This window comes from Bubalus kerabau, chromosome 6 (genome assembly GCF_029407905.1).
Source record: "Bubalus kerabau isolate K-KA32 ecotype Philippines breed swamp buffalo chromosome 6, PCC_UOA_SB_1v2, whole genome shotgun sequence".
Classification (NCBI taxonomy): Eukaryota; Metazoa; Chordata; class Mammalia; order Artiodactyla; family Bovidae; genus Bubalus; species Bubalus kerabau.
In genome coordinates, this window is record NC_073629.1 from 58594029 (window position 1) to 58620077 (window position 26049).

Genomic DNA, 26049 nt, shown 5'->3' on the forward strand with positions numbered 1-26049 from the left:
CTGAAAGGGTTTTTTGGGAGGTTTTAATCAGGGGATACCACTTTCACAGGCTAAATAGCTGCAGTGAGAGAATAGCAAAATCGAGTTCTCTTGGATCACTTAGCCCCTCTTCTGGGTTTGGAGCTGTTTTTTGAATATATTCTCCAATGTAAAATGTATTGTCATCAGTGCCTTTTGAGACCCCACACTTGTTGGTAAGTTTTTGGTGTGAACTTATTTTTAGATACATGTTTTTATTAACCTATCGTAATTCAATACAAAGTTATTTGCACATCCTAAAAAATTTATGATCCTCCCAGCAAAGTTTTTGCTCCTTAATCTAAGTCCCCTTTTCCACTTTGCTAATACTTCTATTCCATTACAACTCTTACTCTAGTTTTTATTTTAAATTGCCTTCTCCCATAGTAAAGTATTAATTCATTGAGAATAAAGACTCTATATTATTCATATTTGATTAGTTCAGGACTACTATTGTGCTTTTTATTGGACCTTACATATAGTAGAAAATTAACAAAATGTCTGTTGAAAAAATGAACATATGAATAAATAACTAAACATTAGCTATCCTGTGATAGAATTTAAATATAAAAACATTCTGACCTTTAGTCTGAACATTAAAACCTTAGAGTTCTAGAAGACCATTTTAGATATTAAGAGTTAGAAGTCACGGTATCAGTCAGGATTCTTTGATTGTAAATAATGAAAACTCAACTAAAATATGATTGTATATGAGAAGTTTAGGAATTCAAACACAACTATACCCAGACCCCCAAAGATATCCTTAGAACCCAATCACTTCATTTATTCATTGGTTTCATTCTCAGATTCTTTCCCCTTCTTGGTTTCCTTCTGTTTAGGTTTACATCATCCTTAATGCTATTCTGTCTTCCCAATTGTTCCACTGTAAGCCAAAAATTTCTTTAGTTGGACTAACTTGGGTTTCTGGCTCATTACTGAACCAATCACTGTTTCTAGGCATGTGGATTATGCTGATTTAGGTCCTTGTCATATATCCATCCTTAAATTTAGTCAAGGGTACAGACACCTCCCCTCAAACTATATAAGGAAAGACTGCTTCATTAAGCAAAATTGGGGTGCTTTTGCCTGAAAAAAAAGATGAATATATAGAACAGTATACGTTCATTTCAATAATCCATCTCTTCCTATTAAAAATAAGAAAGCTGAGCAAAACAGCTAGGTTATTGCCTAAACTCACGCAGTTTCTTAAATAATGCTTATGTACAAAATAAGTCTGAGATAATATATTACAGACTTTTAAGCTTGAACAGTTTTTCATATTTTTGATTGTGTTTAGAACATAGCAATTATAAACCAAGATATATCATGAAGGAAAGATTCTCATGCAGTTTATCACTCTGCTCCATTCCAAACCAAAAATCAGTCATGTAGGTAGATCTACTATTTGGCATAGTTATTTGTTACAGCTAAAAATTAAATTAAACCTTTAATGGTTATAAGCTTACTAAAAGCAATAATACAAAATGTAGCTTTTAAAAAAGAGTTACTTAAAGATCTGGCTCATTGCCTAGTTAGAGGAACAGAACAAAACAATAAAAATGTTACCATGTTAAATAAGTGATATATAATATTTGCCGAAATAGGAAGATTTTTGTTTCAGTTACTGGATGAATTGTTATTCAAAGAGCATTTGACTTTTAACAGCATGCATTTAGATGAACAAAAGATGTATTTTAATATTAAAATTCATGACTGTGTTCAGATAGTTACTTTCTTCTGCAAATTGTCCTCTCTTTTTTTACTAGCTTGTATCAAGAAAGGAAGTAAGTTGAAGAACATTTCATATGAATAATGTGCTCCAGACTTTGCTAGTCTCTAAACAGATGTTAAAACACTATATATCTTCTCCATCTGTTTTCAGACTTTGTGGACACTCTATTATCCATCAGTATTTACTGTACTAGTATCAGATTAACAATTGGGCCTATTGCTTTAATTCTAGTACATTTTATGAAAAATGGTCCAGTTGAAGAGTGACATACTGAGCAGATTATATGAATATTAACATATTGTTTAAAAATAAGTTTATCATATGTTTTCCAAGTTTCTGGATGACATGCAGTTTTTTTGCTTATCTAGCCTCTAAATCATTTTGATAATTTCCCAATGAGAAATGAATGGTATCAAATATTATTGCTCATCTGAGACTAATGCCTAATGGAAAGTATTAACAGAGCTAAAAGTGTTACTTTGTGTCCTTGTATTGCTTTTACAGGGATTCATTGGAAACAGAGGGCCTTCTGGACCTCCTGGTCTCAAAGGAACTCAGGTATGGAGAAAATAAATATCCAGTCAGAAATTCTTTAAATTCAGATTTTTCTTTTTTATTTTTTATGGGACTTTAGTTTTGGCTCAGAGAAAACTGCATTAGATGGACAATTTTTTTACCATTGAGGATTTCAAGTTACCGTTTTGTATTGGCAGTTATGGGATGGAATTTGGAATCATTTTAATGTTCTGAATTGACTAAGTGATTTATGAAGTGGTCTCTACAAAATGGCTGAAGAATCTGAGCCCATAATCTCCCTCATATGTACTAGAATTTACATTTACCATTTGTGTCCATTTTATATTTCTAACCCATAAATTATTTTTAATTGAATTATGGACCGAGTAAAATGTTTTTAATAAATAAGATATATGATTTAAGAGGTCTGTAAGTGTTCAGATGTGGTAAATATGAACTGTTTATTTAAAGGTAAAAAAATCAGTATGTTTAGCAAATATGTTAAATAGAATCAATACATTTATTATTTTAATTTTCTTAGAATATAAAGTATAAAAATTATTTGTTTATGTTTCTCTGTTTTGTCTACCCATACAATATTTAATCCTTAGAAGAATGCACAAAATTTTATATTTTATGACATTATAGCTGATTTGATCTCAAAAATGTTTGATCTGCAAATTAGATAAAAGGAAACTCTAAACATTGAGCTCCATTTGTGTAGGATCTGATATATCTTTATCTCTAAGGCTTAAGAAAGAACTGCGACTCAAAAACATTTGTTGAATAATTAAGAATCAGAATGTGCCAAGAGCAAACATTCTGTACCAATAATTTTTTAATAAAAACAATTTGTACTGAAATCCATCTATTTATGTCAGAGATATAGAGTCCAAGAAAGTCAAGTCTGTCCTTATTTCACAATCTCAGTGATTCCTAATGCTAATTTTTCTAATGCCCTAATCACTTTCACTCTTATCTACTCTCAGTTTTCTATGTTTATCTTATATCATCTACTAATTTAAAAATAATCCAAAAGTACATATCCTTCTTAGTGTGATATGGGGTTGTCAGACAAAAAAATTAAATGTTATGGGGTGACATAGTTCTAAAATATAAGAAAATCACAGTATTATTTTTATTACATTTCAGAAAGAGCTTCAGACTTCAGAATAAATGGAATAAGGGTTTATATTTTTAAATACTCATCTCATGAGGTATGAAATGTTCTGATCTTTGTTTAAGGGAGAAGAAGGACCAACTGGATCCTTTGGAGAACTGGGGCCAAGAGTAGGTACCACATAAATAATTTTCGAAGAATGCTTCTCTTAAAACAATGGTTTTGTGTTTTTAAATAACACCAAAGTTTAAATTTATAGCAAAGGGCAAAGATTAAAACAAACTATAGTGGTTTATGAAGTGGTCTCCATGGTCTATAGTCATACAACCCCCTCAAATAAAATAGTATTGTAACTAAAATTTTCCAAGGATATTTTAAATTATATTATGCTTACTACATATTTGTCTATGGGGTCGCACAAAGTCGGACACGACTGAAGTGACTTAGCAGTAGCAGCAACTACATATTTGTGACACCATGGACTAGAGCCCATCAGGCTCCTCTGTCCATGGGATTTCCCTGGCAAGAATATTGGAGTGGGTTGCTGTTTTCTTCTCCAGGGATCTTCCTAACCCAGGGATTGAGCCAAGTCTCCTACATTGCAGTATTCTTTGCCAACTGAGCTACCAGGGAAGTACAACTAAAAATTTCCAGGGATATTTTAAATGATATTACACCTATTATATATTTACTTATTCCTTCAATTCATCCAGTCTTATGGTCTTAGTAATTTGTGCAAGTTATTTATCAAGTTTCTCAAAATGTTATACGAACCTAAATACATTAACTATTTAGTACTACTTTGGAAATTTCTGTTTTCTGAGTTTGTTAGTAAATTTATGGAAGGCATATAAGGTATTTTCTGGCCAACTATTTTTTCAGATAATATTGTGTGGTAATATATGAATTACTTGTTTTCATGTTCTAAAAATGAATTTTTTAAGAATTTGGGACTACATGATGAAAGTTTACAGTATCATAAAATAATTAAGGTGTGTACAACACATATATTTTAAGAGTCATTATTAGTCTCGCAGGAAATACCTCTCATTTGTTTCTTGAGAACATCATAATGTATGATGTTCGTCATTGGTTGAGATATAATGATCTCCTTAATCAAATCTTGTGTAATCAGACATCAGTTATTCGATATTAGAAATCACGTCCTATAGATTACTCCAGGATATTGACTTTCTCTCCTCCAAGGATCTTATCCTCTACTCTCTTCAGCTACTTACTGCTATGGACAAACCCTTGACCTTATCATTACCAGTTACAGAAACCTCTTAATTTTTAATTTTAAACTTCTCATTCCCCAACCATCACATCCTTTCTTTCTGTTGCATTCTCTCTTGTAACCCTATCCAACAGTCCCAATAGAAATTTCAGTTCATTGATTCTAATGATATTCCATACTCCTTATCTCCCTCATGACCACGCATCTCTTCTAAATTTTAGGGTGCCCTACGGATTGATTTGTAGACTTCTCTTTTCTTTCTACACTTACTGCCTGGATGAACTGGTCCATTCTTATGGATTTAAATGCCATCAAATGCAAATGATTTCCAAAATTGTACATTTAGATCAGAACCTTCTACCCCTTAACTCCGTGCTTGTATTAACTACCACAAGATCCCTCCCCTTAGAGGTCTAAGAAAACTATCAAACGGAAATGTCCAAAATTGAGCCTTCAATTTACCCTTCAAACTTGTTCTCCCACAGTCTACCTCATTTCATTTGTCCTTTACGCAGATTAAAAATGAATGAACTCTTTCTTGAATTCATTCTTGACTCTTTGTCTCACATTCTGCACATGACCTGTCCACAATTCCTGGAAACTCTACTTTCAAACTATATACAGAATCTTACCACTTTCCACAGCCTCCTCTGATGTTATTTTAGGCACTAAGTCGTGTAGACTCTTTTGCAACCCAATGGAATGTAGCCCACCAGTCTCCTCTGTTCAAGGAATTTCCTATGTAAGAATACTGGAGTGGGTTGCTATTTTCTTCTCCAGGGAATATTCCCAGCTCAGGGATCAAACCTGCATCTCCTGCGTTGGGAGGTGGATTCTTTACCACTGAGCCAGCCACGAGGGAAGCCCACCTCCTCCATTACCATCCTGCTTATGCCACTGTCATATCTCACATGGATTATTGCAGATGACTCCTCTTTGGACTCCCTGCTTCTGCTCTGACATCAGAGTGATCCTGTGAAGACACAGATCCTGGCACTTCTCAAGCTTGCTAAGGCTTCCTGTCTTGCTTAGTTAAAACCAAAGCCCTTACTATAATCTACCAGGCCCTCATGACCTGGCTTCCTCTCCCCCATTCCCTTTTCATCCCTCATCTTCTTACTAATCTCCTCTCTTATGCTCTCCAGCTACATTCTTGCCTCAGGGCCTTTACACTGCTCTTTGCCTCTGCTTAGAATGCTCTTCCCCCAAGTATCCATATAACTTTCCCTTTTAAAAAGTCTTTACTCTATTGCCACCTTCTCATTGAGGTCTTTTTTGTTAGTCTTACCAAAATTTTAAAGAAACTCCCACAACAGTTTATATCTCCTGTCCTGCTTAATTTGATGTTCTTCAAATTTGCGACTACCTAGTATACCATGTACTTTACTTATTTTTTTTGTTAATTATGTCATCCTCCATAGAATGTAAGCTCTATAAAAGTGAGTGAAAGTGAAAGCCACTCAGTCTTGTCCCACTGTTTGTGACTCCATGGACTGTATAGTCCATGGAATTCTCCAGGCCAGAATACTGGAGTGGGTAGCCTTTCCCTTCTCCAGTGATCTTCCCAATCAGGGATTGATATTCCCAATGGGATTGAACTCAGGTCTCCCATATTGTGGGCAGATTCTTTACCAGCTGAGCCCCCAGGGAAGCCCAGGAATACTGGAGTGGGTAGCCTATCCCTTCTCCAGCGGATCTTCCTGACCCAGGAATCAAACTGGGGTCTCCTGCATTGCAGGCAGATTCTTTACCAACTGAGCTATCAGGGAAGCCGTAAAGGCAAGTATATTTACTGCATTCCTCAATCCTCAGTTCCTAGAACTGTACATGGCAAGTAGACAGACAAGGTAGAATGAATGGCTAAGTTTGATAAAATGCATTTATCAACTAATTTTGAAGTGTTCCATCTCATAGGATAGTCTGAATTTCATAAATTAGCAAACTTTCTGAAAGAAGAAGGATTAAACATATCTTTTTTTTTCCTGTTTCCTTCTAAGGGAAAACCAGGTCCAAAGGGGTATGCTGGTGAACCAGGACCAGAAGGCTTGAAGGTAAAGCAACTGATTTTTTTACCAGTTACATAGTATAATTTATGAAAAGATAAATTTATGACTTTCAGAACAATATAAAATGAACACATATCAAAGATTTTATTCAATTCCCTTAATTGAGGGAATCAGTTGTATGTTAAAGCTGGTTCAAATAGCATTTGAAATACTGTATGTCTTTATATCTTTATCTGTATCTAGATATATGTCTGTAAATATCTATGACTATGTCTGTAATTAGATATGCATTTTAATAAAGAAATATTAAGATTTGTGGTTATATATAGGACAATAACGAGCTTCCTCAGTGGCCCAGTGGTAAAGAATCCATCTGCAAGGCAGGAGGAGCAGGAGATGCAGATTCTATCCCTGGGTAGGGAAGATCCCCTGGAGGAGAGCATGGCAACCCACTCAAGTATTCTTGCCTGAAGAATCCCATGGACAGAGGATTCTGGCAGGCTACAGTCCACAGGGTCACAAAGAGTTGGACACGACTGAAGCGACTTAGCATGCACGCACATAGGATAGTAAACTATGACTTTAGGGGCTGTCTGTTCCACTGGTAGAAATCTACAAGTTAAAAATCTATAATGTTTAAATCTACATTTAAAAAATGTGTCTGTGTATCTTCACTAAGTCTGGGTCCTCTAACTGAAAATATACAGTGAATCTAAGTACATACTCTGGATCATCATTCGGTATTTTTAAGATTTTATGACATTTAAAAAAGTACTACCGACCAACTTTTTTGCTTTGTGTTGAAGTTTTATGTGATTTTTAGTAACACCAACAAATATAAAGTAATGCAGTGTTTTTTTATGTATAGCATTAAGTAAGATCTGAAAGAAACTAACTTATGAGAATTGGTGATCAGTACAAATTTAAAATTTAATGAAAAATTGAATTGTATCACAGATTTATTGCTTAATTTCTTAAATCTGGAGTTCAGAGCTCATTATTTATATTAAATATATTATTTATATTAAACTCATTTTTATTATACTGGAGATTAAGGGAAAAACAACCACTCTTTGTTTGTTTTTAATAGTAATATTATTATTAAGGCCAATAATAAATATGAGCTAAAATGTTTTTTAATGTGTCAGCATGTCTGGGATTATCTGTACCTGACTCTCAAGTTACATAGAAAAACTCCCAGAAAATAGATGCATGGTATTTATAAATAGAAGTCTTAATTCTCTTTTACTGTAATTAATCCCTGTACTACCAAGCAACTAGAAAATTCACCATGAGCTACCATACAGTCAAACTGGCAGGAAACTAAACAGTCATTACTGACATCCTGCCTCCTCCCTAGAGTTACATCAGCATCTGGGTGGCATCCGTGTTACCTAGGAAGTGAAGGAAGTTCTTTACTGTTCAATCTTCATACTTGCCCCTGCAGTTTCTTCTTTGGAATATCATATAGCTATTTCCTAGACCTGGCACTCCCTTGGGGGAACCTGGAACTCTGGGGGAGCACTTTGGAGATTGTTAAGAGCCACCACCTTTCACAGAACCCTAGGATCTCTGTTCTCTCCGTAGACCTGGAGGAATTATTCCTCTCTCTTTGCATCCTCAAAGACAACTCACCTCCTACATTCAGGCTGTCTGAAAACTCAAGCAGGAATGTAGGTAATCTGCAAGCAACTTTTGCTTTCTGCCTATTAACATAGACCTCTCTTAAGATTATGTATCACAAAGGGTTCATCTCCCTAATAGGAATTTGAGAGGACCATTAGGTAGGAGAAGTTTTTTTTTTAAATTATATCTATATATGCATACACATATACATACACACATATATATTGTATATATAAATATGAAATCAAATCCTGCCACAAATTTTCTATAAAAACTGTCTAATGAACTGTTTTTTTTTTCCTATTGGGATAATTTATTTATTTTTAATTAATTTATTTTTAAATTGAAGGATAATTGCTTTACAGAATTTTGTTGTTTTCTGTCTAACCTCAACATGAATCAGCCACAGGTATAAATATGTCCCCTCCCTCTTGAACCTCCTTCCCATCTCCCTCCGCCTCCCACCCTTCTAGGTTGATACAGAGCTGCTGCTTGAGTTTTCTGAGACATGCAGCAAATTCCCATTGGCTATCTATTTTACATATGGTAATGTAAGTTTCCATGTTACTCTCTCCATACATCTCACCTTCTCCTCCCCACTCCCTGTGTTCATAAGTCTGTTCTCTTTGTCTGTTTCTCCATTGCTGCCCTGCAAATAAATTCTTCCGTACCATCTTTCTAGATTCCATATATAAGCATTAGTATATGATATTTCGGAGAAGGCAATGGCACCCCACTCCAGTACTTTTGCCTAGAAAATCCCATGGACGTAGGAGCCTGGTAGGCTGCAGTCCATGGGGTTGCTAGAGTCGGAAACGACTGAGCGACTTCACTTTCACTTTTCACTTTCATGCACTGGAGAAGGAAATGGCAACCCACTCCAGTGTTCTTGCCTGGAGAATCCCAGGGATGGGGAAGCCTGGTGGGCTGCCATCCATTGGGCCGCACAGAGTCAGACACGACTGAAGTGAATTAGCAGTAGCATATGATATTTATCTTTCTCTTTCTGGCTTAACTTCACCCTGTATAAGAGGCTCTAGGTTCATCCACCTCATTAGAACTGATGAAAATGCACACACATATACATACACACATATACATTGTGTATATAAATATAAAACCCTGCCACAAATTTTCTATAAAAGCTGTCTAATGAACTCTTAAAAACTAGGATTTTCAACATACTACTACAATGCTTTATTCAATGCTTTATTTATTTATACAATGCTTTATTTATTTACTATTTATCTAAATGTATATAGAAATAGAAAAGCAAGTTTTTATAGTCTTTGAAAGCTTATTTCAAATTGATTACCTATATGAGTATTAGGTTTCACTGCTGAAAATCAGCACCATCCAATAGAGTATAAAATATGAATTACAGATGTGGAGCCACAATAAAAAGGTGAAAAGAAATAGGAGAGATTAATTTTAGTTATATATTTTGTGTAACCCAAGATATAAAAATATTATCATTTCAACATGTTATCAGTATTAAAGTTATTAATGAGATTTTTGTACAAAGTCTTTGAAGTACAGTGTGTATATTATATTTACATCACACTTCAGTTTAGACCAGTTAATTTCAAGTGCTGAGTAGCTACATATCATGAGTAACTCCAATATTGTTTGGTGAGTTTAACTGTCCCACACTGCATAATAATTATTACTTTTCAGATAGCGGGTAATAGTTTAATCTCCTATCTCCAGTATAAATAAAATGTGCGTTCTTGTCAGATTAATTATACATGGGACCCTAAACTACTTTTCACTAGTCTGTGCTTTTGTTCGGGCTTTCCTCATGCCATTCCTCACCACTGAAAGTAATCCTTTCTCATGACCAGTGTAAAAGTCATCCAGGGCCCAACTCATGTAGTTTGAAATACAGTTATGAAATACAGTTTCATAACTTATTATTTGAAGCGACTGACGTTTGGATTTTTATAAATTTATTTATAATTGGAGGGTAATTGCTTACAATTTTGTATTGATTTCTGCCATACAACAACATGAATCAGCCATAAATATGCATACGTCATTTATACATACATACATATATACATACATAAACATAAACCTCCCTCCCACCCCAACCCGATCCCACCTCTCTAGGTTATCACAGAGCACTGAGTTGAGCTACCTGTGTTATCGAGCAACTTTAAGTAACTATCTGTTTGACATATAGTAAGGTATATGTTTCAATGCTACTCTCTCAATTCATCCCACCCTCTCCTTCCCCCACTGTGTCTACAGGTCTATTCTCTATGTCTGCTTCTCTACTCTTGCCCTGTAAATAGGTTCATCAGTACCATTTTTCTACATTAAATATGTATGTGTTAATATACACTATTTTTCTCTTTCTGACTTATTTCACTATATAACAAGTTCTAGGTTCACCTGCCTCACTGGAACTGACTCAAATTTGTTCCTTTGTATGACTGAGCTATATTCAACTGTATATATGTGTAATACCACAACTTGTTTATCCATTCATCTGTCAATGGTTGAACATCTGGGTTGCTTCCATGTCCTAGCTATTGTAAATAGTGCTGCAATGAATATTGGGGTATGTGTGTCTTTTTGAAATACAGTTTTCTCAAGGCATATTCTCAGTTGTGAGATTGCTGGGTCATATGGTAATTTTCTTGCTAGTATTTTAAGGAATCTCCATACTCTTCTCCATAGTGGCTATATCAGTTTACATTTCCATCAACAGTGTAAGAGGGTTCTCTTTTCTCCATCATCTGTTTGTAGACTTTTTGATGATGTAGATTTTTGTAGATTTTTTTGTAGATTTTTTGATGATGGCTGTTCTGATCAGTATGAGATGATTTTGATTTGCATTTCTTTAATAATGAAAGATTTTTTCACAGGTTTATTGGCCACCTGTATGTCTTCTTTGGAGAAATGTCTGTTTAGGTCTTCTGCCCATTTTTAGATTGGGTCATTTGTTTTTCTGATAAGGTAGTATGATATATGTACTGTATCTTACTTAACACTGCCAGCAGGCTATGGGACAGCAAAACCATAATTAGACACATTGGTATTTCTGTGGTGAAATGTAAGGATGTTCAAATTAATCAAACTAACTTTCTCTAACTTGGGTCAGGCAAAAGCAATGCTACCAAATAAACACAGGTTAGGTCAAGTTTGCCACCAAGTGTGTTGTGAAAAACTTTGGATTTTCAGAGCTTTACGGATGGCAGAATTGTAGTTAAAGTTATGAACATGTGTTACTTCTGCAGTGAAGCCAGCTCTAGCTGCACCCACCCACAGGGTGCCTGCTCCTATGGACTCCTTTGCTACTTCCTGTGGGACGTGTTCTGTTTGCTTGTTCTGCTCAACGTCATGAGATACTTTATCTACTGAAGCAAAGAGGGTCCCTGTGGGCAAGGGCTTGATTTTCACTCTTCTTAATATCTTCTACAGCACCTACCACTCTACCTTTTATAGAGTATACCTCAGTAGTATTTTATTTTTTAAATTTTATTTGTAAAAGTGTTTTAAAAGGGATTAAAATTCAGATATAGAAGAATGTAATTAAAGAAAACAGGTTACTAGTATTTGAATGAAAAGTGGGCAAAGACTATATCCCACACAAATACTGTAACAGTGTTTTGATAAACTGAAAGTTCCTTTGTTAATTTTATAGATTATAACTAGATAATTACAATAAAATGAAAACAGGAGCAATGCTGAAAGTATTCTTATTTGAAAATTAATGTTTTTTTTTTTAACTTTATATTCTTTATTAACAGGGAGAAGTAGGAGATCAAGGAAACATTGGGAAGATTGGCGAAACAGTAAGCTTATTTTATGCTCTTATTTTCACGTTTTAAATCCTCTCATGAGCATTTTTAGGAAATCATGTTAGCCATGATCTATGCTTATAAACTTCAGAATGCAAAATACTTATCCACTATAAATATAAAGTCATTTGTTAAGTTGCAAATAAAACCTACTATACAAAAAAGAAATGAGGGAAAACACAGATACTATTTTCATCCAATATAAATTACATTTGTGATCTCAGGAACCTTTTTGTTTCTAATATTGGGTCTTTGCCTTTAATTCTGATCATTTCAAGCTACATTTGACTATAACATTTTTCATGATTAAAAAGCTACAAATTTTCAAGCCATTAAATATTATAATAGGTGGAAAATGTTTTCTTTATATTTGGAAGGTTGGTGTTAACCATGAGAAAATTCAATAATTTCTTTTCTCAAAAAGTTTAACTTGTTTAAATTAACATTATTGTAGAAGTAGGCAAATCATATTGTTTTTGAATCAGATATGTTAGGGGTAATTTTTTTTTTTTTGCTATGGGAAAAGCCAACTATAATATTCTCTAAGAAATGAACCTACGTAACATATAAAATGTTAAGTTAAATTAATAAGAGGCAAGTGAATTTATGTACAGTGTGTGCTGGGTTGTCACAAAGAAAGTGATATTGTTTAATATCAGTATTTATTTAGTAGGTTAGATGAGCAAATACAGTGTTCTGTAACCTATCTTACAACTTAAAGATAAAATTTTCTAAAAAATTGTTTTGTAAGCTTAAATAATTAAATATATTTTCTAGTCTGATAGTAAAACAACAATACATTCTGATACTCTTAATTTTTATCATGAATTATTATTAAAAATGAGATGATCACTTAGTCTTAAAAGATCATTGTTATACCATTTAATCTTGAGCTGCTAGAAGGTGAATATTTAGTTCCTTTTTTGAACCAAAAAGGGAAATTTCAATGGAGTATTTATGTCAATTCAATTATTTAAGGCTCCTCATCAAATACAGATGTGATTTGTATTTCCCTGTCATTCAGATTTTTAAAAATTCAATTTAAAGAAATGAAACTCTGCATTTCTGAGTGACGAATTGCATAAAAAATATATAAACTAGAATTTATAGCCAAACTTAAAATACCAATGAAAAACATATTTTCTTCAAATAACATGTATCAGACTTCTAAGTTTTATTTGGTTTAAAATGTTGGGCTGGTTCCACATAGTATAGAAAACTATCACCAGTGCTATCCAAAGAGGAAATGGACTATCTTGGCAGGTGGTAGATTTCTGTTATTGGAGGGAAATTAACAATTGTGGATTATTCACTATGTGCCAGGGATAATGCTAAGTGATATTTTATATTCTGGCATTCATTTAATTCTCAAACAATTTTTAAAGGCACATATTGTTGTTCTGGTTTTTTAAATGAATAAACTGAAGCACAGTAAGTAATCTGTTCAAAGTTGTGTAGCTTATCAGTAGCTGAACTAAGATTTAAACCCATAGCTCAAAATTCAAAGCTTTATGCCTTGCTGGGGATTTTTTCCCCAGCTTTATTGAGATTTAATTGACTAATGAAATTTAAGATATTTAAAGTGTATATAATGATTTAATATGCATATATGATGCAAAAAGATCCTCCCACTCCCATCAAGTTAGTTAACAAAGCTGGGGATATTTTAATGTTAGCTGAAAGCCATTTGGCCTAGATTTTATAGGGCAGTTTAGGCATCAAATAAGTTATGAAACAAAAAGACCTTTCCAACTTTGAGATTCCTTCTTCTCATTATTCCAACTTTGAGATTCCATCTTCTCATTAAGGATGGGAGATAAAGTCTTTTGAAAACCTTTTGTGGCTATGTTGAATTAACATATATAGGAGAAATTTCAATAACCTCAGATATGCAGATGACACCACCCTTATGGCAGAAAATGAAGAGGAGCTAAAAAGCCTCTTGATGAAAGTGAAAGTGGAGAGTGAAAAAGTTGGCTTAAAGCTCAACATTCAGAAAACAAAGATCATGGCATCTGGTCCCATCACTTCATGGGAAATAGATGGGGAAACAGTGGAAACAGTGTCAGACTTTATTTTTGGGGGCTCCAAAATCACTGCAGATGGTGATTGCAGCCATGAAATTAAAAGACACATACTCCTTGGAACGAAAGTTATGACCAACCTAGACAACATATTAAAAAGCAGAGATATTACTTTGCCAGCAAAGGCCCATCTAGTCAAGGCTATGGTTTTTCCAGTGGTCATGTATGGATGTGAGAGTTAGACTGTGTAGAAGGCTGAGCGCCGAAGAATTGATGCTTTTGAACTATGGTGTTGGAGAAGACTCTTGAGAGTCCCTTGGACTGCAAGGAGATCCAACCAGTCCCTTCTAAAGGAAATCAGTCCTGGGTGTTCATTGGAAGGACTGATGCTAAAGCTGAAACTCCAGTACTTTGGCCACCTCATGCAAAGAGTTGACTCATTGGAAAAGACTCTGATGCTGGGAGGGGTTGGGGGCAGGAGGAGAAGGGGTTGACAGAGGATGAGATGGCTGGATGGTATCACCGACTCGATGGACATGAGTTTGAGTGAACTCCGGGAGTTCGTGATGGACAGGGAGGCCTGGTGTGCGGCAATTCATGGGGTTGCAGAGTAGGACATGACTGAGCAACTGAACTGAACTGAGCTGATATTTAAAATGCCTAAAGAATTATTTATGGTTCTTGGTAATTCCCAACTTTAATTTTTTTGTGTTAACTTCAAAATCTTAGAAATATAGTTCATCTAATCCAAAGTTCAGTAAAATTCTCAAGAGATATGGGAAAAACACAGTTGTACTTCACAATGTCAGTCTAGTAATTTGAGGATATCTAAGGAGAAGGCAGTGGCACCCCACTCCAGTACTCTTGCCTGGAAAATCCCATGGATGGAGGAGCCTGGCAGGCTGCAGTCCATGGGGTCGCTAAGAGTCTGACACGACTGAGCAACTTTACTTTCGCTTTTTACTTTCATGCATTGGAAAAGGAAATGGCACTCCACTCCAGAGTTCTTGCCTGGGGAATCCCAGGACGGGGGAGTCTGGTGGGCTGCCACCTACGGGGTCGCACAGAGTCGGACACAACTGAAGCGACTTAGCAGCAGCAGCAGCAAGGTTAGTTGTAATTGCATAGTTAATTACTTTTCCCAAACCTTCTGAATGGTCATTTAATCGGATCTCCTCCAGTTTTGTTTCTTGCTAGATTTACATAAATGAGAACCCAGTTTGTGATAGAGAGTGCCAGAGTAGTCCCATCTATATTAAATGTCTGTATATGTCTTACATTTATTTACTATAGGCAAAGAATTAATTTCTTTAGATATGCCCTAAATAAGTCTCTAATTTCAAAAGATACCTTCTTGTCCTCTGCATTCTAACTTTTTGTTATGAATAAATCTGGAATTATCTCACCTTAATTGCTAGTTCTGTCTTTAACTCTCCAGGCTGAAAGTATTTGAAGAGCTACAAAAGGGAAGACAATATACTTTTTCAGTATTGGTCAAGAGAACAGAATTAAAATAGTATACAGTCCTTATAAGGGAACAGACACTATAAGACATAGGCATTATAAAGGAACAAACTTTCTTTGTAGACCAGAATATTTTAATAGGCTTTCTAACACTCAGATTCTTCCATAGAGTGATTTAACATCTCATTCTTAGATTTGAATGATTCAGCAGATATTTATATTCAGGAATATTTATTGAACATTTGATCCCTGCCTTCACGAAATTTATAGTCTATTAGAGGTTAGACAGACATTAAAAATAATATCATAAAATTATATAATCATAACTGTGATACATTCTATAGAGGAACATTTTAAGGGACTGCGACAGTTGCCAAATTTAGATCTGGGGATGAGAGAAGACTGTTTTGAGGAAATGCCATATGATCTGTGACCATAAAGAATGGTATGAGTTGGCTGTGGAAGAGTGGGGAGAAAAACTGTTCCTGGAATGTGCAATATAACATACTTCCCACACATATAATGCACTTAAAGCATTTAGCACAGAGCTGGTCACATAGTGAAAACATGATAAAATGTTAGCTGTAATGGTTGTGGTGGTGGTTATTCTTATATTTATGGTTCTATGTGGGAAAGCATTTAACTTTTAAGGAACTGAAGAAAGCCAGTGTGGATAGACTTGGTAAGCCAAGGAAAAAGCAATATTAGGTGTAGCAGCGAGGGAGGTAGGAGCCAAGCACTCAGGGCTGTGTTTATTATTTTGGAATTGATCCTAAAGTAGATGGAAAATCATTGAAGTATTCTAAGTAAGCCAATGACATGATTTAATTTGTTTTAAGATCCCTCTGTAGCAATGGATTGGGAAGTTGGAGCTTGGTTGTGAGGAGCAGAAGTGTAAGAGGGTAACCATTTAGAAAGCTATTGCATTAGATTAACTGAAAAAGAACAATGATGGGCCAGATGATGGCAGTGGAGATAAGTGGATGTGTTTGAGATGTGTTTAAGGTGATATTTGGACAAAGGCTGCAGTAAAAAGGAATGATTCTGGTTAGTCTCCAGCATGTGATAGACTTTTGATAACTCAGCTAGTTATGATTCATCAGGAATATTCTGGAAGCATAAGGAATTAGTATATATGATGTCTAAAGATAATTCCAGTCCTAAGAATCTATGACTCTTTTCTAAGAATTGTAATGTTTTCTATTCTTCCCTTACCTGCCAATTTGGCTTCTTTTCCCTGGCTGTCCTCCAGTTTCATTATGTCTTTCTGGAGTTGAAACAAATAGAACTAAACTAAATATTTTAGTCAGTGACTCTATAACCTTCTTTATTGTTGATGATACTATGTGGGCATTTTTCAAAAACAGGAAACTAGTTTGTCTTTGGAAAATGATCAGCAGTCACTCTCAAGATCTTTTTCTAGTTTGTTATTTTAAAGATAGAATTTGGAATTTTTTTCATAAAGTGACCTTGATTACATTAAATTTACATGCCATTTTTCTGCCCACTTGAAGAGCTTCTCATGGTTGTCTTATAGGGTGACCACAGACACTCTTTATATGTCTTAAAATCCAACTATTTGATTTCACCTCATTTACTCTTTTTATTGATTTCAGTAATATTTCATAAGCAATCTACTGTGTCCTCTATGTTTTTCTGCCTGTCCTCTAGTGTGGTAGTTAAATAGTAAATGACTGATGAACAGAAAGGAAGAGAAAAGGCCATGGATAACCCTCAAAATCAAGTTCTCATTCTAAAACCTTTAGAATCATAGAACTTCCGATGGCTGATTCTAAGATAGATTATAACTAATTCATTCAAGTCCAAGTAGAGGTGGAGTCAGAGGAAGAAATGAAAAGAAATCTATTTTTTGAAGGCCTATTATCTCATTTAATCTTAAAACAATCCTTGTAAGATAAATCTTGTTGCCATTCTTTAAGTGAGGCAACTGAAACTTTTTGAAGTTATCTGATATGTTTCAATTCATACAGCTAGTAAGCAAATGTGAATTTTGTAATTCCAGTTCTAAAGTTCTTTCCTCTGCGTCAAGCAATCATCAGTTTGTCCTGTTTTCAAATGGAACCTCGAAGTGCATCCCTTGTGAATCAGTGCTTAGAAAAGCTGAGAAAAGGACAAAATAAAATTTTACTATGTAATCTCATAGGCCAAGCTGGCAAATAAAGTATTATCAAATACTACTGGTTTCTGAGAAGTACTGACATGTAATTTAATGTATTTACAATGGAATTATTAAAGATTTGAAGGATCTGGAAGAAAATATTTTAGAAGTCCTCAACACAAAATCTCATTTGATACAGTGGTTAGTTTTTATGCTTTCTGGTAGCATTACTATAAAATTATTATCAGACTTAATACAAGTTGATTTTACTTGATGAGTTCCATTCTTTCTTTCATTAAGAAGAAAATGGTAGCTTTATATGGACACAGTGTGTGATCAGTTGTGCCTTTGCAACCCTATGGACTGAACATAAATCATAAAAAATGACTCATATTTCCCTGAGGAAAAGTGCCAGAGCTGATGGCACCATTTAGTCAAGAAAGAACAAAGTAAAATTCTATTATTTAATAATTGCCCTTCTGTAGGGCCTCTGTTGGAGAAGGCGATGGCACCCCACTCCAGTACTCTTGTCTGGAAAATCCCAGGGATGAAGGAGCCTGGTGGGCTGCAGTCCATGGGGTCGCTAAGAGTCGGACACGACTGAGCGACTTCACTTTCACTTTTCATTTTCATGCATTGGAGAAGGAAATGGCAACCCACTCCAGTACTCTTGCCTGGAGAATCCCAGGGACGGAGGAGTCTGTTGGGCTGCCGTCTATGGGGTCGCACAGAGTCGGACACTACTGAAGTGACTTAGCAGCAGCAGCAGCAGGGCCTCTGTAAACTCAATGTTTATCTTAAAAAACATCTACTCCCTTCTGCTTTCAAGCTGCACATACCTGTAGCACAACTGCAAACCTGTGTATATCTCCCGCTTCACAGGGCATGGTAATTTTTCTCAGAGAATGGAAAATTATATGAAATATCTATCTATGACACATCCCATCACAAGAAGGATGATTACCTGAATATGATAAAAATAGCTACAATTTATTCAAAATTTATGATTTGCCATACATTATACCTTTTAATCCTTACAAGACCCTGGGAAATAATTATTCCTTTTTTGTACAAAATAAAACTTTTATTTCAAAGAAGTTAAACTTGTCCAGGGTCAGATAGCAAAGTAGCAGACCTGAGATTGCAGAGAAGTGATGACTAACTTCTCCACATCATCCTGCTTCCCCAAGGTGAAGATTCTAATTGTCTTTCTAATGAATACATCCTGTTATTACAGTTTGAAGCTGAAAAGTATGGGGTACCAAGAACCATATTGTGACTTGACTAGTGTCTCAAAAACATGGATGTGTTAAAATTTTTATGACATTTATCGTCTTTGAAATGTTTTAATAGCATCACTTACTCAATTAAGTGAATTAATTTCACTATACCATTAAGTCTGTGAAAGTGTTCAGTTCAGTTCAGTCACTCAGTCGTGTCCGACTCTTTGTGACCCCATGAATCACAGTATGCCAGGCCTCCCTGTCCATCACCAACTCCCGGAGTTCACTCCGACTCATGTCCATTGAGTCAGTGATGCCATCCAGCCATCTCATCCTCTGTTATCCCCTTCTCCCCCTGCCTAAAATCCCTCCCAGCATCAGAGTCTTTTCCAATGAGTCAACTCTTCGCATGAGGTGGCCAAAGTACTGGAGTTTCAGCTTTAGCATCAGTCCTTCCAAAGAACATCCAGGACTGATCTCCTTTAAAATGGACTGGTTAGATCTCCTTGCAGTCCAAGGGACTCTCAAGAGTCTTCTCCAACACCACAGTTCAAAAGCATCAATTCTTCGGCATTCAGCTTTCTTCACAGTCCAACTTTCACATCCACACATGACCAATGGAAAAACCATAGCCTTGACTAGATGGACCTTTGTTGGCAAAGTAATGTCTCTGCTTTTTAATATGCTGTTTAGGTTGGTCATAACTTTCCTTCCAAGGAGTAAGCGTCTTTTAATTTCATGGCTGCAATCACCATCCACAGTGTTTTTGGAGCCCCCCAAAAATAAAGTCTGACACTGTTTCCACTGTTTCCCCATCTATTTCCCATGAAGTAATAGGACCAGATGCCATGATCTTCTTTTTCTGGATGTTGAGCTTTAAGCCAACTTTATCACTCTCCTCTTTCACTTTCATCAAGAGGCTTTTTAGTTCCTCTTCACTTTCTACCATAAGGGTGGTGCCATCTGTATATCTGAGGTTGTTGATATTTCTCCTGGCAATCTTGATTCCAGCTTGTGCTTCGTGAAAGTATAGAAAAGTAGAAAAAAGTATAAGTCAGTGAAATTAAAAGAGAAGAAACATGAAAGAGTGTGGATATATTAGTAGATATGAACAGAGAAGATATAGAAAGTTATAATTTCAGATCAATTGAATGGAAGTGAATGAAAATAAACACTTCTACTAACCCTGCCATTCTCTAAAAACCAGGTGCAGGTAATTCCAAGTTGAACTATTACTTTAGAAATTAGATGTCAGTAGCTTTTAAATCTCAAACATCAGAAATTTAAGAAACTGGAGTCAATAAATTTCTAGGAACAGTTGAAAGTGAAAGTGAAGTCACTCAGTCGTATCTGACTCTTTGCCACCCCATGGACTGTAGCTTACCAGGCTCCTCTGTCCATGGGATTTTCCAGGCAAGAATACTGGGGTGGGTTGCCATTTCCTTCGCCAGGAGATCTTCCTGACCCAGGGATTGAACCTGGGTCTCCCGCATTGTAGGCAGACGCTTTACTGTGTGAGCCACCAGGGAACAGTTGCCGTTAAATCGCTTCAGTCGTGTCCGACTCTGTGCGACCCCATAGACAGCAGCCCACCAGGCTCCGCTGTCCCTGGGATTCTCCAGGCAAGAACACTGGAGTGGGTTGCCATTTCCTTCTCCAATGCATGAAAGTGAAAAGTAAGTGAAGTCGCTCAGTCGTGTCCAACTCTTAGCAACCCAATGGACTGCAGCCTACCAGGCTCCTCCGCCCATGAGATTTTCCAGGCAAGAGTACAAGAGTGGGTTGCCATTGCCTTCTCCAGGAGATCTTCCCGACCCAGGGATTTAACCTGGTTCTCCCGCATTGTAGGCTGTGTGAGCCACCAGGGAACAGTTGAGGTGCTTACAAAGGTAGAAGGATTTTGAGTCTTTGTGACTATAAAGTATGTTATTTTCTTGACTTTTATGACATCTCTTTGTACAAAGCAAAGTAAATACTAGGAAAATAGCAAATACTATATTAGATGTAGAACTTTTTTCTACAGCTATGAAAGTTAAAACGTATGGGAAAAATAAAGACTGTAGAAGATCGTTCATATCACAAAACCAAATGTCATAAGGGGTACACCATGATTAAATCACATGTAAATGGTTATTAAGGATAAACCAACAAAAATATTTTAAAAATTCACATGATTATAATATAAAAGCTTAAATGCCGAAGTTTCTATCTATGGTGAAATGAATGATACACATGATCTGTGTTACAAGCTAAAAACACAGAAGTTAGTGAAAGCCAAGAATATAAGGGTTAGTGTACTTAATTTTATATTATGTATATTTTTCTTTTATCCTTATTAAATATACATTAAGTGACTATTAAAAAGTAAAATCTTCTGAGAAAAGGAATAAGCTCCAACATATATGGAGTAGTATAGGGAACAAGGTATTTAGCATGCATATTATATTAAAAGTAAAAAACAAAAGTACTCTTCTTAGTCTAATAAAGTTTCTCAGATTGCCCAAATTAGGAAAAAACTGCTTCAAAGGACTCATATAAGAGAGAAATTTAAATGGAACTTTGTGCCTTCAAATACAAACAAAAGTGTCACTCATTTTCAGATGTAAACATTCAGTGTGTATATTGCCTGGGACACTAAGCCTAATAGCCTTCTAAGAAAATATAAACTTGATAACTTTAGTTATTTTGGAATTGATTTTTTAAAAAAAAAGCATGTTTTGGTTTCCTTTGGCTTTCAAGGATTTACTCCTAAGGAATTTTTGTTTAAAATGCTTAAATATAATTTTGTATTGGAATCTGGGACAGGAAGATTCAGAATTCTAATAGGTTTAAAAACTAATATACTATGATTTGAAGGAAATCCATTGTCTACAAATATGTGTAACTCACATGTTCATCATGTACTGTGTTCGAGAAGGATATTGTGATTTCTTACAGCCCCCCAAAAATGAAAGACACTAGTAAACTTTCACTTACTCTATCATTAAAAAATACTTATTGAACACTTCCTGTGTGCTAGATATACAACTAAATAAGACTTGATCCTTAAGTGATTTAAATTCTAGAAAGTGAGTAAAGAATTCTACACACAGTTGCACCCAAATGCTAGTTCTGTTATGTAAGATACTCTAAGACAGGGAAGTAAAACTTGTTTGACAACTATCATAAAGATATATATGTTGATAGAGAAAATATGGCTTTGTTTGACTAAAATTATGCTCCTATTCTTTTAGATAGGGATACCATAATAAAGTGTTAATCACCGGTTTTGAAGAAATGGCAACTCTAAATTTTTATATAGAAGGAATCTAGAGGTGGTACTTTGGTTGGAAGAGGGACTTCCCTTGGATCTGTGTTTACATAAAAACTACACTGTTTTCTTAGTAGTGCACTATCTACTTTTTATTTAGATATTAATGCATAAAAATAGCAAAGATATCTAGTGATATTTTTATGCTCAGGATTTATAAGATGGATAATACCTCAATCTTATTTCAAAAAATAGGATGGACTAATGGAAGTAGTGATAGAGACCAGGGTTAAGGTACTGCCACTCCTAGAGAAGGTAGATGCAGAATTATAATCTGAGAATAAGTCTAGTGAAAAGTCTTTGTGGTTCTGACTTTAAAAAAAGTAAGGTCTACATAATTGGTGTAACTACATTTTCAAATTTAAGGTTAAAATTTATCCTAGAACAAGAATCAGAAACTTTTCTATAAAAGACCAGACCAAATATTATCTGTGTTAGGCTTGGGATCATACAGTTTCTGTCACCATGTTTCAAGTCTGCTGTTGGAGTGCAAAAGCAGTCATCAGTTCAATTCAGTTCAGTCACTCAGTCGTGTCTGACTCATTGCGACCCCATGAACATAGCACGCCAGGCCTCCCTGTCTATCATCAACTCCCGGAGTTCACCCAAATCCATGTCCATTGAGTTGGTGATGCCATCCAACCATCACATCCTCTGTCATTCCCTTCTCCTCCTGCCATCAACCTTTCCCAGCATCAGGGTCTTTTCAAGTAAGTCAACTCTTCGCATCAGGTAGCCAAAGTATTGAAGTTTCAGCTTCAGCATCAGTCCTTCCAATGAACTGATCTCCTTTAGGATTGACTGGTTGGATCTCCTTGCATTCCAAGGGACTCCCAAGAGTCTTCTCCAACCCCACAGTTAAAAAGCATCAATTCTTCGGCGCTCAGCCCTCTTTATAGTCCAACTCTCACATCCATACATGACTACTGGAAAAACCATAGCCTTGACTAGACGGACCTTTGTTGACAAAGTAATGTCTCTGCTTTTGAATATGCTGTCTAGGTTGGTCATAACTTCCCTTCCAAGGAGTATGTGTCTTTTAATTTCATGGCTACAATCACCATCTACAGTGATTTTGGAGCCCAGAAAAATATAGTCAGCCACTGTTTCCCCATCTATTTCCCATGAAATGATGGGACCAGATGCCATGATCTTCGTTTTCTGAATGTTGAGCTTTAAGCCAACTTTTTCACTCTCCACTTTCACGTTCATCAAAGGGCTCTTTAGTTCCTCTTCACTTTCTGCCATAAGGGTGGTGTCATCTGCATATCTGAGGTTATTGATATTTCTCCCGGCAATGTTGATTCCAGCTTGTGCTTCCTCCAGCCCAGCGTTTCTCATGATGTACTCTGCATATAAGTTAAATAAGCAGAGTGACAATATACAGCCTTAACGTACTCCTTTTCCTATTTGGAACCAGTCTGTTGTTCCATGTCCAGTTCTAACTGTTGCTTCCTGACCCGCATACAGGTTTCTCAAGAGGCAGGTCAGGTGGTTTGGTATTCCCAGCTCTTTCAGAATTTTCCAGTTTATCGTGATCCACACAGTCAAAGGCTTTGGCATAGTCAATAAAGCAGAAATAGATGTTTTTCTGGAACTCTCTTGCTTTTTTGATGATCCAGCTGATGTTGGCAATTTGATCTCTGGTTCCTCTGCCTTTTCTAAAACCAGCTTGAACATCTGGAAGTTTACAGTTCACATATTGCTGAAGCCTGGCTTGGAGAATTTTAAGCATTACATTACTAGCATGTGAGATGAGTGCAATTGTGCAGTAGTTTGAGCGTTCTTTGGGATTGGAATGAAAACTGACCTTTTCTAGTTTTGTGGCCACTGCTGAGTTTTCCAAATTTGCTGTTATAGACAACAAGTAAATGAATGAGTCTTGCTTTGTTCCAGATAAAACTTTATATACAAAAACAGACAGTGATCAGGATTTGGCTGACAAGTTTTAATTGCCCTTTCCTTTTCTAGAATTTTATTTGGAATATATCAGTTTGATTATATCAATCTGCCATATGCAATTCTGCTTTATTAGTCATTTATTCTTAAACAAACAAAAGAAATCACTAAACACAAATGTGTTTTCAAATTAGAAAACATATTCAGATTGCTCTCAGGCATTGATTTTGTATATTATGTGTGAACATAGTGAATTAATTTGCATTTATATAGAGCACATGTACATCCAAAGTAACCTACTGAGATTTATAGTTTGTTTTCCTTAACAGATGCTTAAAGAATCTTAAAAGGAAATATTTTCTAAGAACAATGAAATCTATTCTTTATATGCACATGTTCACTAGAAACATTTTTATGAAATTATCCATTGTTTTTTGAAGTCCTGTTTTAAGGGTCAAAGGATTTCTACATATTAAGTTTTCATGAGTTTTTCTTTCATTACTTTGGAAAAAATTCCAAGGGAATGTCATTAAATCTGTAATCCCCATTAGAATGAGATTTTTTTCATTTTCACTCTATATTCTGTTTTTGAAACATCTTTTCTTTTTTTTCCATCAATTCAACATAGCAGCCTAATGGAGAGTATCACAGCATTTTTGCTCATAAATATGTATGGAACTTTTAATGCTCTTTTGTTTTTTAACTATAGAAAAAATAAGTGAAATCTGGATTTTATTCTAACCATAAATACAGCCAGCTTTGTGTTTTATAGAAAACTTTGTGTAAGACTATAACCTTTCATTTCTTCAGTTTCAGATAACAAGATAGTTGCTGGGATATAGAGCTCAGTTTTGGGGGGAGGGTTCTAATTAATGGTTTTGGAAAAACTGTGTGACAAAATCTATATTTTTCTGGTATAGTCACTAAAATCAGGAAAGACCTAGATAATGCAAGCTTCTCCAGAAATACCAGGGGGACAGAACAGAGCAGATTATAATGGGGAGCAGGGTGGGCAGGAATCAGTCTATAAAAGGCCTAAGAATGTAGGCTGTAAGAATTTCTCACCCTGACTTTAAAAACCTCCCAGTGTATACCTCACTTAACTTTATCATTATTTCTCACACTTCCCAACTTACTAGGCCAAACCAGGGCATTCAGCATACCTTAAATGTAACCCTCTTATTTACGGCATTGTTTCTATCACCTCTGAAGACCATGACTTTCCTACTCCTATTGTCGGCCTAACATCAACTTCCGAGACCCATCTTAAATCATCTGCTCAAGCTTGAAGTCTTTCCTGCTCTCCCTACCCAATTAGATTCAATTGCTTCCTCTGTTAAGCCTTTATGTTCAGAATTGTGGTTCTTAATTTATTGCTTCATACCATATTTATTTTTTTATTTGAACTATCTCAACAGAAAACTGTCTCACACAGCAATAAGTAAATGCCTTTCATAGTATATATTTTCAATAAGTATATGTTATATATGATGAACTGAGATAAAGTAAGAAAAGGTAATTGCTTTTTGCTACTGTTTCCTAAAAGGACTTTAGTGTGCTTAAGCTAATTCAGAAAATATGACATATTCTTGTGAGATAGTCAGAATATGGAAGGACATGTCATTGGGAACAGCATGAACACAAAATATATGGAGGCATGAAGATTGGGAGTGTTTTTAGAACTGTATCATAAGCAGTTCAGAACGGCTAGAAGGAGGTAAAGCAGAGTATGTAACAGCTCATCTGGCTCTTGTTACTTCCTATAATGTCCTTCCTATCTTTTCTGGATTACAAATACTACCTACTCTTCTTCTTCCACAAGTCAGCCCAAGTATCACTTCCTTTAAACCTGATCTTGGATTCCTTCTTTGTCATTTGTAAAACTTAAGTGAGATATCTTTCTATGTTTATTGTCAGGGTTGGAAACTAACTGCCTAAGATGAACT

General features: G+C 35.5%; 1 protein-coding gene across 1 annotated transcript in view; it reads left to right on the forward strand.

The window, feature by feature from the left end:
* The window catches only part of COL24A1 (collagen type XXIV alpha 1 chain), a 404934-nt gene that overhangs the window by 195595 nt on the left and 183290 nt on the right, over positions 1 to 26049 (forward strand). The window contains exons 22-25 of the mRNA XM_055587104.1: positions 2255 to 2308; positions 3512 to 3556; positions 6621 to 6674; positions 12014 to 12058. Coding sequence (XP_055443079.1) covers positions 2255 to 2308; positions 3512 to 3556; positions 6621 to 6674; positions 12014 to 12058 — 198 coding nt within the window. The remainder of the gene's footprint in view (positions 1 to 2254; positions 2309 to 3511; positions 3557 to 6620; positions 6675 to 12013; positions 12059 to 26049) is intronic.